Source organism: Podarcis tiliguerta, assembly GCF_965153285.1.
Source record: "Podarcis tiliguerta genome assembly, chromosome: 16".
Taxonomy (NCBI): domain Eukaryota; kingdom Metazoa; phylum Chordata; class Lepidosauria; order Squamata; family Lacertidae; genus Podarcis; species Podarcis tiliguerta.
In genome coordinates, this window is record NC_139549.1 from 42,465,714 (window position 1) to 42,480,502 (window position 14,789).

General features: G+C 41.9%; 1 protein-coding gene across 8 annotated transcripts in view; it reads right to left on the bottom strand.

Moving 5' to 3' along the window:
- Positions 1-704: 704 nt before the first annotated feature.
- MYO18B (myosin XVIIIB) overlaps positions 705-14,789 on the bottom strand; it is a 256,252-nt gene continuing 242,167 nt past the window's right edge. For 5 of the 8 annotated variants that reach the window (XM_083418972.1, XM_083418971.1, XM_083418975.1 and 2 more), the window contains 2 exons: positions 8,889-10,183; positions 705-893 (listed from right to left, as the gene is read on the bottom strand). In XM_083418972.1, the coding sequence (XP_083275098.1) occupies positions 8,890-10,183 (1,294 nt within the window). In that variant the 3' untranslated portion in view covers positions 705-893; position 8,889. Of the gene's footprint in view, positions 894-1,101; positions 1,156-8,888; positions 10,184-14,789 lie in introns of all 8 variants that reach the window. The other 3 variants (XR_014506212.1, XR_014506213.1, XR_014506214.1) reach the window with 1 other exon arrangement.

Below are 14,789 nucleotides of genomic sequence, written 5' to 3' on the forward strand. Positions count from 1 at the left end.
TGAATAGGAAGGGCATTTCTCTGGGGTCCCTGACAGTCGGTAAAGAAGGTAAAGGACCTCTGCACAGTTAGGCCCAGTCAAACTCATCTCGCTTCAGCCCGAGGGAGCCAGCATTTGTCCACAAATAGCTTTCTGGGTCATGTGGCCAGCATGACTAAAGTGCTTCTGGCGCAGTGAGACACCTTGACGAGTGCCAGAGAGCATGGAAACCTATTTATCTACTTGCACTGGCATGTTTTCAAACTGCTAGGTTGGCAGGATCTGGGACAGAGCAACGGGAGCTTACCCCGTTGCACAGACTTGCAGTGCTGACTTTCTGGTCAGCAAGCCCCAGAAGCTCAGTGGTTTAGACCACAGCGCCACATGCTCCAGTAGCGGGCACTGGCTGGTGATGCAGGTCTGTTGCTCACTGGCAGAACATCTGCTTTACCTGCAGAAGCTCCCAGGTTCAATCTCCAGCATTTCCAGGAAGAGCTGGGCAAGAACCCTGCCTGGCACCTTGCACAGCTGCTGACAGTCAGTGTGGGCAATACTGAGCTAGATGGACCAGTGGCCCGACTCAGTATAATGCAGTTGCCTAGGTTTCTATTATGTCATGTCCATGGTTGGCTCTTCCTAATCCCAATAGGATTTTTCAGAGCATGAAGGATTCCCTGAAGCCATCTTGGGCACAGACAGGAAAGAGGGAGGAGGAAAAACTCAGATGCAAGAAGCAAAATGTTTTATTTTGTATAAATCAAAGAGAGAGCACAGCCCGCTTCTCTTACATACACATGTGTTGTTGTGCCTTGTTGGGTTAGGAAACTCAGGTGCCTCCAAAGCAGGTGGGGAAGCCAGAGCCTGGAACCGACAAGGATGCCTGGATGCTGATGATTCAGACAAAAGCTTGGCTCCTGGAGAGGGGAAGGAGAGGGGGAGGGAGGGGGGAATGTAGATACCAGAAATACTGAATTGAAATTTATTCACATTTGCCAGCACCTCTTTCTAATTTAAAGACTCAGTTTCCTCCCTGTTTCTGTCCATCTCATTTTGAAAATCTGATCTCCCACCTTCATTGGGATTCAACCCTAATGTTGCAATCATCATCATAGGTGAACTTACCAAGATGTGCGCTTCCACAAGAAAAGCCAAATGTTCAAAGCCATCTCAGGTCCCCTGTAAACATCACACAACTTGCATTTAAATGAAAACATTTGTGAAAATCTGAGCTGCTCAGATTTAATTTCTTAACTGGCTCTTAATGAGCTCATCTGCCAGCAAGCTAAGGAGAGGAAACTACAATTGATATTAGGAATATTAAAGCATGGCAGATGGAACAAATCATCTCATCTCAGCAAAGTGGATGCCAGCTTCACCAACCAGGTGCCCTCCAGATGTTTTTGACATCAGCCCCAGCCAGCAATGATTTTGACATAGTGGCCAGATCACTAACAGTCATAGTCCTGTCTTGTCAGGTTTTGGGCATCACATTTCAAGAAGAACAGTGACCAACCCAGATGTATCAAGAGGTGGGATGCCAGGAAGGTGGAGAGTCTGGAAACCAAGTCCCATGAAAGAGCTGTGCAGGTTGCTTAATAGTATGAGCAGCTGGAGAGTGTGTGAGCCAATGGCAGATGGCCTTAAGTATATGAAGGGCTGTCACAAGGAGGAGGGAGCAGGCTTGTTCTGAGTGGAAATTGCAGCAAGGAAGCTGATTTCTTTTAGGCATGAGGAAAACTTGCTAACAGGAGGAGTTTCTTGGCAGAGTAAGAACCTTCACATGCATTTAAGCAGAGGCCAAGCAGCCATCTGTCAAGCGGGTTGAGCTGGATGACCTCCTAAGGTCCCACCCAGTTCCAAAATGCTATGGAGGCGGGTGGCTAAAACTATTTTAAAGATACCCACTCCAGTTGCCTTGCTTTTCACATTTCATCCGGGGTGAATGCAAAGGACACAGGGGCTGCATCGTCCAGACTAGAATGAGGGAGCTTACAGTAGCTGGTGGGTTTGAATGACTGCCTAAAGCCAGCTTTGTGTGCTGTATTGTGCTATCTCACTCATAAGACCTGCTGTTCTGCCCCCCCCCCCAATATTTGTAGATTCTTCAGAGCTTCTGTAACAAGGATCAGAAGCACCGTAATTAGGGGGTGGGGGACATTGTAAAATGTACATTCCAACTTCACTTGTATATTTTGTTTTGCATTTTAAAAAAAAGAAAAATCCCTCCACAACTGCTTTGGGCTGCCCTTTCCATCTTTACACTTTTGGGGCAACAGATTCCAGGGATGAGAGTAAGTTTCCATCTCCTGGTAGATTGCCAAAAACTTTTTTTGATATGACTGAAAGCATGGACTTAGTTGATTTTTGGAGAATGAAGAACCCTCTGGGAAGAGAGGGAACTTTCTTCTCTGAGGCTAAAATGACTTGGACAAGAATCGATCAAATCTGGATAACCAGGGGATTGGTTCTGAAGAGTAGCAAAGTGGAGATTTGCCCAAAAACTTGTTCTGACCATAATGCCGTGAAGATGGAAATGAAACTGATGCCAACTGGTTCCTTTAGATGGAGGATGAACGATACTTTGTTTAGGAATGAAGAGGTGACTACGAAGGCCCAAAAAACTCTAAGAGACTATTTTGAGATAAATATGAATACCACAGTGGAAAAAAGAGTAATTTGGGATGCAAGTAAAGCGGTTATGAGAGGATTCCTAATACAACAGAATGCAATTAAGAAGAGAATTCAGAATGAAAAAAAGGATAAAATCCTGGGGAAAATAAAGGAAGGAGAGAAGAAACTGAGAACAAATCCAAAGTCACAGGAGATTCTGAAAGAGATAAAGTTGTATCAAGTACAATATATGAAGTTGATGAATCAGGAAATAGAATGGAAGATTAAACAGATGAGGCAAAAGACATTTGAATCGGCAAATAAGTGTGGGAAACTGTTGGCCTGGCAAATGAAAAAAAGACAAAAACTTAATACTATTATGGATTTGGAAGTGGAAGGAAAGAATATACAGAACCCAGTAGAGATAAGGAAGTGTTTTCAGAGGTATTTCAAGCAACTTTATACACAGGAGAAGCAGAAATAAATGGATATTGACCGATTTCTGAAAATAAATGGACTACATAAAATCTCTCAAGAAAAACAGCTAATTTTGAACGGTAAAATAACGGATCAGGAGGTGGAAGGGGCCATTCAGAAGATGCAATTAGGCAAATCTCCAGGACCAGATGGACTGACTTCAAGATATTACAGATCTTTGAAAGAATGGTTAATACAACCATTGAAGGAAGTCTGCAATGAAATTTTGGAAGGGAGAAAGGCACCTGAGTCGTGGAAAGAAGCTTATATTACACTTATACCGAAAACAGAGATTGAAAAGACACAGCTTAAGAACTACCGCCCTATTTCACTTCTTAATGTGGATTACAATTTTTTTGCAGATATTTTGGCCAAAAGATTAAAAAAGGTGTTAGTAGAAGAAATTCATAAAGACCAAGCGGGCTTTCTCCCGGGGAGACATTTGTCTGACAATACAAGGAACATAATTAATATCTTAGAAAAATTACAAGTGAATATTAATACAAAGGCAGTTCTGATATTTGTGGATGCAGAGAAAGCCTTCGACAACATTTCTTGGAGTTTTATGAAAAAGAATCTACAGGGGATGGGGGTAGGGCAAGGTTTTGAAAATGGTATAGGTGCAATTTATTCAGAACAAAAGGCAAAATTAATTGTGAACAATGTAGTGACAAAAGAGTTTAAGGTTCAGAAAGGGACACGACAAGGCTGTCCAATCTCTCCACTGCTCTTCATATCGGTCCTTGAAGTTTTGTTAAATATGATTAGAAAGGACCAAGAGGTTAAAGGTATACAAGTGGGAGCTAAACAGTACAAATTGAAAGCTTTTGCTGATGATTTAGTATTGACTTTACAGGAGCCAGAATCTAGTACTAAAAGGGTATTGGAACTGATTCAAGAATTTGGACAGGTAACAGGTTTTAAGTTGAATAAGGTGAAAACCAAGGTCTTAGAGAAAAATTTATCCCCGAATGAGAGGGAAAAGTTTCAGGAGGAGACAGGATTAACATTGGTTAAGAAAGTGAAATATTTAGGGGTTAATATGACTGCCAAAAATGTGAATTTATTTAAGGACAGTTATGAAACATGTTGGATTGAAGTGAAAAAGGATCTAAAAATATGGTCAAAGTTGAAGTTATCGTTGTTAGGCCGAATTGCTGTGATAAAAATGAATGTGTTGCCAAGGATGCTGTTTTTGTTCCAAACATCGCAAATTTTGGATAAGATGGATTGTTTCAAGAAGTGGCAGAAAGATATTTCTAGATTTGTTTGGCAGGGCAAAAAGCCTTGAATAAAATTTAAGATATTAACTGATGCTAAAGAAAGAGGTGGATTTGCCCTGCCAGACTTTAAACTTTATTATGAATCAGCTGCTTTTTGCTGGCTGAGAGAATGGCTGCTTCTTGAAAACACTGAAGTCTTGGACTTAGAAGGTTTTAATAACGCAATTGGTTGGCATGCATATTTGTGGTATGATAAGGTAAAAGTACATAAAGCGTTTAAAAATCATATTGTCAGAAAAGCATTGTTTAACGTTTGGATAAGATATAAGGATTTGTTAGAAAAGAAAACCCCAAGATGGTTGTCTCCAATGGAAGCGAAGGCTCTGAAAAAACTCAATATGGAGGCCAAATGGCCGAAGTATTGGGAAATTCTGGAACAGGATGGAGACAGAATAAAATTACAGAGCTTTGAAAAATTGAAAAACAAAGTGCGAGATTGGCTCCATTATTACCAAATAATGGAGGCATACAATCTGGACAAAAAAGTTGGTTTCCAGGTGGAAAAATCAAAATTGGAAACAGAATTGTTAGATCCAAAGACTAAGAATTTGTCAAGAATGTATAATTTGCTATTGAAATGGAACACTCAGGATGAAATGGTGAAATCAGCTATGATTAAATGGGCACAAGATGTTGGACATAATATAATGATGGGAACTGGGAACAGTTATGGACCACAGGTATGAAATTTACCACATGTAGAGATTAAGATATATTAAGATATTAAGATCAAGATAAAAATTAGGTAAGATAGAGGGAAGGGATTTGCTGATCAAATACATGAACTGGAATACAGTGAAGGGAGGTGTGGGGAAGTCTGGGAAATAAGTAAATGCAAGGAATATTATGAAAATGGAATTGTTTTTATCTGTTTCTCTTTTTTTCTTTTTTGTGTTGTTCTTTTTGTTGTTTTGTATTTTTGTACTTTTGTACTTTTGTTGTTTTTTCATTTTATCTAAAAACTTTAATAAAAATATTATATAAAAAAAAAGAAATTTACCACATGTAATGCCTTAAGAGAAAACATAATGAAAATGATTTATAGGTGGTACATGACACCAGTCAAGCTTGAAAAAAATTATCATTTGCCCGACAATAAATGTTGGAAATGCAAAGAGATTGAAGGTACATTCTTTCATCTTTGGTGAACATGCCCAAGGATTAAGACATTCTGGGAGATGATCTATAATGAAATGAAAAAGGTATTTAAATATACCTTTCTGAAGAAACCAGAGGCCTTTCTCCTGGGCATGGTCGGCCAATTGGTGTTAAAGAAGGACAGCACTTTCTTTATGTATGCAACAACAGCAGCAAGAATACTTATTGCGAAGTATTGGAAGACACAAGATCTACCCACCCGGGAAGAATGGCAGATGAAGTTGATGGACTACATGGAACTGGCGGAAATGACTGGCAGAATCCGAGACCAAGGAGAGGAGTCGGTGGAAGAAGACTGGAGAAAGTTTAAAGACTATTTACAGAAATACTGCAAAATTAATGAATGTTAAAATGTTGGAATGAAGTTATATGGCTTTAGTAGAAATGTTATAAGGATTTAAGTATAAATAGATTAATGGAATTTTAAAAGTAAAATAAGGTTAGAATGTGTTAAGATAATTATTTGACAGATAACAGAGGAAGATGGAAAGGAATCGCTGAAACATTTGACAGAAGTGGAATACAAAAAGGGAGGTGTGAGGAGGTCGGTGAAACAAGTGAATGAAATATATTGAAATTGTTTGAGTGTTTTAAATTGTTTTGTTTTGTTTTGTTTTGTTTTGTTTAATGTGTTTAGTGTTACGTAGTGTCTTTTTATTGTATTGTATTGGTTTTTATTTTTCTGTTTTTGTTTGGGTTTGCAATGTTTAAATTGTTCAAAAAGCAATAAATATTATTTTTTTTAAAAAAGAAGAGAGTAAGTTTCCATCTCCTCCCCACTAAAACCCCAGTTCCCTGCAACTGACTTCAAACAAAAGTCACACACACACAAACACAGCTCTTTCAGTTATGTAGACGGTGTTTCCTATAAAGAAATGTTTTATTAACACATCCAAGCTGCCTGGTGTTGCTTCAGCAGTTTTGATCACAGCAGGACCTGTGAAAATGTCCTCCAAAGGCAGCCTCCTCGCAAAATGTTTTCTAATGTGTTTTAAGCACTTAACTGCAGCAGTGGGGTGTCCATCCATCTGGGAGCTGGAGCTCCAACCGAAGTTGGAGAAATAAATCCTCATGGCAGACATGACCAAGAAATGGAAACATTTGGAGCTGGTGGACACTTTGAGCAAAAAAGCAAACCAACTCCAATGTGTGTGATGCGACACCTCTAGAGCTTGCTTTCCCATATAAAGCTTTGTGTGTACAGAAGAGTACTGTACTTCTATTTATGTGCACATTGACTTATATGGCCACCCCCACCCCAGTCTTTGGGCCCACAGGGAAGAGCTATAAAAATGCAAATTTTGAAACTAAGTCAAAACTTCCCATGGAACTGCATCCACACAAAAAGTATAAAAATATAAGAACATAAGTAGAGCCCGCTGGATCAGGCCAGTGGGGGCCCATGTGGCCCAACATCCTTATCACAGGCAAAAGAGCCCTTTCCCACCCTGGGGGCCCCAGCAACCGGCAGTCAGAAACATCGCTGCCTTCAACTGTGGGAGGAAGAGCATAGACTCCTTTGTGCCCTTCAATAGTCCTCTCCTCCTCCATCCATTTGTCCAATCCTCTTTTAAAGCCGTCTAGGTTGGGAGACATCACGGCCTCCTATGGGAGGGAGTTTCCTAGTTTAACTATATACCATGTGAATAAGTACTTTCTTTTCCTTGTCTTAATCTTCAAACGTTCAGCTTCATTAACATTAAAAAATCCAGGCCAAACCAGAAGATCTTGCAACACTTCTTAGAAAATGCTCTGGCTGTGGAGCTGTGGAGAAACTACTGAGACTATGGCTGGGTACACACTCATTCAAAACACATTCTTTCTATCAAAGAATCCCAGGCACTGTAGTTTGTTGTGTGGTTGTGGGAATTGCAGCTATGTGAGGGGTAAATTACAGTGCCCATAATTCTTTGAAAGGAAGAAGGTGCTTTGAATAATGGCATCGTGTGGATGCAGCCGTTGCCCCCTTGCTGCACAGATGGTGCAGGCCAAGAAAATCACTCTGTAAAGAATGCAATTGGGCACATGAACCCCTGCCTGTATGAAGGACCTGGAGATATTTGGTAAAAGGTAAAGGTAAAGGGACCTCTGACCATTAAGTCCAGTCGTGACCGACTCTGGGGTTGCGGTGCTCATCTCGCTTTATTGGCCAAGGGAGCTGGCGTACAGCTTCTGGGTCATGTGGCCAGCAGGACTAAGCCACTTCTGGCGAAACAATAGTTGCACCAATATTGGTATTGGCACAAGTGAACACTTATTAGAAGGAAAACTGGTGTCCAGAATCCACTCATCTCTCCTTTACTAAAAGGACAGAGGAATGCAAACCTGCTGTCCAGAGGGCTGCTGGCTGGAAGTTGTTTGGAAAAGTCTACTGTAATGGTTCTAGGGGTTGCTCGTGCGTAAGCTTGTCCCAACGTCTGGCTGGGTTGCCTGAGTGAACCATTCCTGTCTGGGCAGCCACTCGCCCGTGACCGTCTCAATCACTGGCAGAATCCGTCAGTGGGCGTTTCTTAAACTTATTCCAGCAAAGAAGTTCTTTGACGCCCAGTCCTCACCTACTCTCCCTGCGCGGAAGCCTTCTGCGCAAGGAGGGCGTGGGCAGTGGAGGACCCCTTCTCTCCCCGCTGGTCCCCGGCAAGGAGTCATGGGATCGCCTCGCCGATTCCCCCATCTCCCCCCCTTCTCCACTGGAGCTACGCCGATTCTCTCCCCCAGAAGATGGGCTGCCCCTCCCACTCCCGGGACGCTCTCTGGGATCCCTTCGGAGCTTGCTCTCTCCCTCGGACACTGATGGCAGTTCCCTGACATCTACAAAAAGAAAACCTATAGAAAGACTCTAAAGTAATCCAGTAGAAGTCTGCTTCCTCAGTGAGGAAGTGCAAAGAAGGGAGAAAGAGCCTTGCCTCCCCAACCTCAACCAAGCCCAGCTGAGCAAGTAGCCTCTCCTAGGGCAGGACTAAGAACAGCAGAAGCAGCTGGGAAGGGGAAAGGGGGAAATAGTTTTGTGGGTCTTTGTTGCTCAATTTGTGCTATTTTATGCATTGTGGTATTTTATGCATTGTGACTTGCAGTCATTTTTTATTTATCATAGTTTAGTAATCATTTATTGTAATGGTTAAGAGTGAATTTCTGTTTAATTATTATTTGCTGGTGGTTTGAGAGTTAATTTTATTGTGTACTATTCTAACAGATTGTTGAATATTACTTTATTTGATATGTCATTCTATTTTAAAGTTATGTTTTACTGTGACTTTTTGTATTGGATCAGATTATTATAAGGTGTATTCCTTATATATTGCTCTAAACTGCCTTGTGTATAGTAATATAGAAAGAAATTAAAAGTGAAATAAAAAAATGAAATGAAAGATGCCAGCACTTTACCTTAGTCTTTTCCTAGGTATTTCATCATGATACTGTTTACATCATCTTCCTTCCCCTCGGCTTCAGACCGCCAGTCATCTTTCGCGCCCTCCGGGCTTCTTTTCCCAACACATCCTTCCCCTTCCAGCCTCGGGATCCTTGGCCGACTCTTGATGCTGTCAGCACTTTTGAAAGATACAACTGAGCCAGAAGACGAAGACGAGTCAGAGAGGTTTCCAGGGTCCTCTTGGGGTTTTGGACTTGGTGATAAAGTGGCCTTTATCTCAGAGAGCAAAGTGTGGTTGGGCGAGACTTGGTCTTCAAAACGGACACTCATGGACCTCTGGCCTTCTCTCCTCTCTTTGGGACCTCTGGCCAGGCTGCTGGTTGACTGGCCTTTCCGGACGGCTGGAAGGAAGTCATCTGAGTCATCATTCGTTTTCCTCTCATAGCTCAGAGTTGGTATTTTCCAAGAGAGTGGATCAGTTTCCTTTCCCTCACTTGGAACATCACCAAATCTTCTGTTCTGAAAGACCAGAGGTTCTTTTCCTAAATCTGTGTCTGTCGTTTCTTCCAGGGATGCCTCCAGGCAACTTCTCCATGGTTTAAGTCGCAAAGTGCTGAACATTTCTCCACCCAGGGCTGGGGAGCTGAGCTTTGAGTAGGTGTCATCTATGTTCTGAATGAGAGAATCATAGGACCCAAACTTGGAGACCCTTTTCAGAGCTGGGGAGAGGTTTGGCCGTGCCATGCTCTCAGATGATATGCTCCTCAAACTAGAGGAGCGGACCAGGCCAGCTCGAGAACTTTCACCAATTCCCTCCAGAGTTACTGGGAGATCTTCATCATCTTTCAAAGTCTTGCATCTTCTAAGGGATGAGGCTCCTGTTGTTTGGTAAATAGGCAAAGAGGAGGCATCATCTAACACCAAGTTCCCTGGCTCTTTGTCCTTCAGTCTTTTTCTTCGCAGCTCTTCAACATATTCAGAAAGTGCAGAGGAGGAGCGTGACAACTTGTCTTCTGCTGAAGGGGACACCCTTTTGAGCACAGAAGGGGACAAAGGACTTGATAACATCTCTTCTGCCACTGCTGGAGAGGACATCCTTCTCGTAATGGATGGAGACACAGCTCCTAACTTTTGGAGAGTGAAAAGCTCCTCATTTGAAATGGGTTTCCCATAATCTGGTCTTTGGGTACCGAAGGAAGGGCTTTGATTAGTTTTGCCAAAATCAGCACCCCCTGCACTCCTTCCATATCCCCTTCGTTCTGCACCTAAGGGAGACAGCTGCTGGCTTGTTTCTTGATCCTTGTTTATCCTGGGACAAAAGGTGAAACAACAGCCACTGAGCAAAGCATTACATGGGACAACAGACTTCAACATCCATCATTTATTTTTAAAACTAAAAAAGAAAAGAAGTCTTTATTGAATGGCTTCATATCACATCTACAAATTCACTATGGAGTGATCCAGACTTAGTCTGGTAACTTAAGGCCTACTGATTTCAGTAGGTCTACTCTGAGTTATGTAAGTCTGAATCCAACCCTATGATTTCAAGAAAAGCAAACAGGAATGCAAATACAGTAATTGATTCCTATGGATAGTGTCCCAATTTAACCTTTCATATTAGATTTTCAAAAGGTCCATAGACCAGGGGTGGAGCGGAGCCCTTGTCAGCCCAAGGGTTTTAGCTCCTCCCAGGAGCCACGTGTTGGTGATGTGCAGGGCTGGAGGGCAAAAGTGGGTGGAGCCAATGGCAAGCAGTGGGCGGGCAGCAGATGAATCTCATGCAGTAGGTGATATTGGAAGCATGCAAAAACCAGAGGTTTTTAAGCACAGCAAGACATGCCCTGCACCTCCATCCAAGAGACATATAAATTTAGTTTCTACATGAACCAAGCAGTGCTAGCCATTTCCACAATGTTCCTGTGGAAAGTGGGCACAAAATCCTGGTTTTGCCAAGTGTTTTTTAGAGAATTAATTTGATTAAGTGCTGGTCATATGTTCTGCGTTTTATGATTCTATGATATGTAAATGATTTTTCTCAGTGCTTTTGTTATTTTAGGAAAAAAGGTGCCGGTACTCTCCATTAAGTTGTTACCGTAATTGTCACACTTTAAACATTTGGGGGCAGGAGAGGTCCTGGTACTACATACCCTTGAGCAATCCCAGAAAAACGAACTGCACACCCCCATAATATATTTTTTTCAAACAAGTTGGTGGTTTAAACAATCTCTTATAAACAATTAAACATTATTCAAGGACACATTCAAGGCAGACAAAAACTGCTCAAGGAGCACAGAAAAGAGCTGGGAAGAGTCCTGAAAGGCTCAAAATCTTCCACCACCTGGGTATAACTGTTTCAGAATTGTACAAACTCCAGTTTTTCCTGAAAGATTTCTGCAGAATTATTCCTACCTTCCCAGAAAACTGTCAGTTTGGTTTGGTTTCTCAAAAAAGAAAAGGGGAAACAAATAACTTTAAAGGGAAACTGAGGCAACAGAGAGACTCAGAAGGTTGGGCATCAGGAAGTCCTGATCATCCTCAACAGCAGCAGTGCAATCTGACTCAGTATATCACCCCGATATAACTCATTATTTGGGGATACTCATAAGTGATGCAAGCCCCCAGCAAATGTTCCCCTTCCTCTTTTGAATTGGACACTTCAGGTACAAAAAAATAACAATTCTCCTGAAGGCGACAACAGCCAGTTATTTTGTGTTTTGTGTGTTATTATAAGCCAATCTTTTTCTGTCGTTTTGTTCATACCTTCCCTTTCCCAGCTTTGTTTCACATATTCATTGTAGCTATTAATATTTTCTATACTTTTTACAAATACTCCACCCCCCCTTCTGACAACCTTTTTGAAAGATCTCAGCAGCCCATTGATATCTGTTCCTCTTGTAAGACTTTGAATGTAGCTGCTGAGCATCAGAACAGCCCGGCAGCAGGATCAGGCCAAAAGCGCCTCATCTAGTCCAGCACCTTGTATCTCGATTTCCTGAAGCCTTTTGACAAAGTCCCCCATGATATTCTTCTGAAGCTAGTAAAATGCAGGGTGGATGAGGCAGCTGTTGGGTGGATTTGTTCCCGGTTGACTGACCGAACCCAAAGAGTACTCACTAGTAGCGGTTCCTCATTATCCTGGAAAAAAGTAGCAAGTCCTACTTCCGGGTCTGAGCGCCAGCGGAAATGGCTGCTTTCCTCTGATCTCTCAGAGGAAGAGCTCCGAGAAGGACGGGGTTTTACCGCTTCGACGACGCGGGAACCCCCTGAACCCGCAGGCGGGGAAAGCCTACGGCCGTGGGACTCAGCGGGCAATGAAAGCGCAGCTCCAGATCGTCTCCGGGACGAAAAAACAGCCCCGGAGAACAGAGGGGGGGCTGTGAGGCTATCGCTACCTTCTCAGAGCGATGTCGCATTGCCGGACTGGAGAGCGCTCGACCTCTTCTTGTTACAATTTGGATTACAAAACAGAATAATCGTGAGTAAAATGCAGTAAATTTGAAGGACCTTAATTTGGAAAAATTGAATTGGAAAAGAATCGGGACTTTAAATTTCTTTAAGAATGATCGGATCAGAAGCGGAAAGGTCTAAACAGGAAGTCAGCCTTCCGCTTTGTATATAGTAGAAAGTAAAGACTGTGCTATAAACATTCTAAAACAAGAGACTGAAAAATCTATTCTGAAGCCATAGAAAGGACTGTAACCCCCCTCCCAAGGATTGGAAAGGAGGGGGAGAGACCTGAAAAAGTTCAAACCCCCGGGAGTAAGAGGCTGCGGTAAAAGAAGCACCGCTCTGACCCCCAGGTCCTGAGCTGTCAAACTTGAAAATACAAGCCTCAGAAAGGGGATTGTGGACGGCGCTTGCTAAATGAGAGTTGAAATTGTCACAAAATTGTTATAAAGGAGTTGGAACTGCCACAAAAGTGTTGCAAAAAGGACTGGAATTCTTAAAGTATGAATGCAATATTGCCTTGATTGTAAACTAAAGGACATTTTGTTTCTTCTAACTTTGGGATCTTAGAGTCCCCCTAGTGGGCATAGACATTGCTACAAAGTTTCTTGGTAACTTTCCACTGTAACATCTTATTGTAACTTCTTATCGGACTGTCTGCCAGTGTTACAAGCCCAGCTGCAGCCTGACTGTGGGAAAGTTTATCTTATGGCTGAGAAAGAGAGTTTTTATCAGGAAAAGACGACAAGATCAGGCAAATCCTTTCTCCCAGGAAGAAGAGGATCTTTAGACCCTACAGGAGGTAGTACCTCACAACAGAAAGGGAAAGGAATGTCGAATACAGATGAACTGATAAGTTCTGGCTTTGCAAGGCTACAAGGAGCCATTGATAAACTTACTGTGGAGGTGTCAGAGACGAAAAGGGAGGTTGCAGAAATAAAAAAAAAAGTGGCAGAAACGAACAAGGGGATTGCAGAAGCATCCTCTAAAATAGACCAAAATACATTAAGCATTTGGCAAAATACAGATTCAATTCAAAGACTATTGGACGATTCTGCTAAAACACGAAAGATCGCAGAGGAAGCTAGACAGGCTGTAGCGGCTACAGAGGAGAAACTACCACCTATGACCAGACAGCTTGAGGACTATAAAGCTAAGTTCTCCTTAATTGAACTGAAAGAACGGGAGGCAAATCTGAGGATCAGAGGCTTGCCAGAAATTGAGAAGGAGAGCCTACGGGACTACCTGAGACAAGAATTTGAGAAATTTTGGGGATTGGACCCGGAAAAGGAAGAATTTAAAATTTTGAGTGCTTTTCGATTGGGAAGAGCAAGTAAAAAGATTAAAACCAGAGATTGCTTGATTGCATTAAGATCTAAAGAGGAAAGGGATAAGATCTTAGGGTTGCATTTTCAAAAACCTTTGGAAATTTCTCAATCGAGAGCTGAAATTTTCAAGGACATCCCCAAACATCTTCTTGACCTTAGAGCCAGATATAAAGATCTGGTGACCTTGCTGAGGAGAAACAGTATTATTTTCAGGTGGGAGTTCCCAGAAGGGCTTTCTTTTAATTTCAAAGGACGAAAGATAAAAATAAAATCAGTGGAAGACAGAAATAGCTTTTTGGAAGCCTACAGGGAGGACCTACAGAAAGGGACGGTAGATCTACTAGAAGAAAAAAGAAAGAAGACAGCAGAGGCAATACTGAATTTGAACCTGGACGGAAAGGCACCACCGGGAGCGGAAGAGGACAAGCTATCAGAAGCAGCGGGAGGAACAGAATAACAACAACACAACATGTCTCTGCAACTTTTGAGTTGGAATTGTAACGGCCTAAATACAGGTCAAAGGAGGAAATCTATTTTTCATATACTAAAAAGAGAGCAATTGGACCTGATTTGTTTGCAAGAAACACATGTGACTAGGCTTCACAGGAAAATTCTAATTAATAAAAAGTTGGGACAAGAATTTATCTCATCGGATAAAGTTAAAAAAAGAGGAGTCGTAATTTATGCAAAAGAAGGCCTTTCACCAAAATTTGTCTTTAAAGATGAGCATGGAAGATATTTGGCCATTGAAATACAATATTACGGACAGAAATACTTGATGGTGGGCGTGTATGCGCCCAATGAAGGGAAATCTGAATTCTTTAAAAGGTTGCATGAGGCATTGCTGGACTATATGGAATACAATGTGATTTTAATGGGAGACATGAATGGAGTAGTTTCAACAAATATGGACAAGGCACAAAGACAGGTAGTTACCAAAGATGGGAGACTACCGAAAACTTTTTTTGAAATGACTGCTAACTTGGACTTGATTGACATTTGGAGAACGAAGCATCCTTTGGAAAGAGAGGGAACCTTCTTTTCTGAAGCCCAAAAGACTTGGACCAGAATCGACCAAATTTGGACCACTAGAGAACTGGCCCCAAAGATAAAAAAAGTGGAAATCTGCCCAAAGACTTG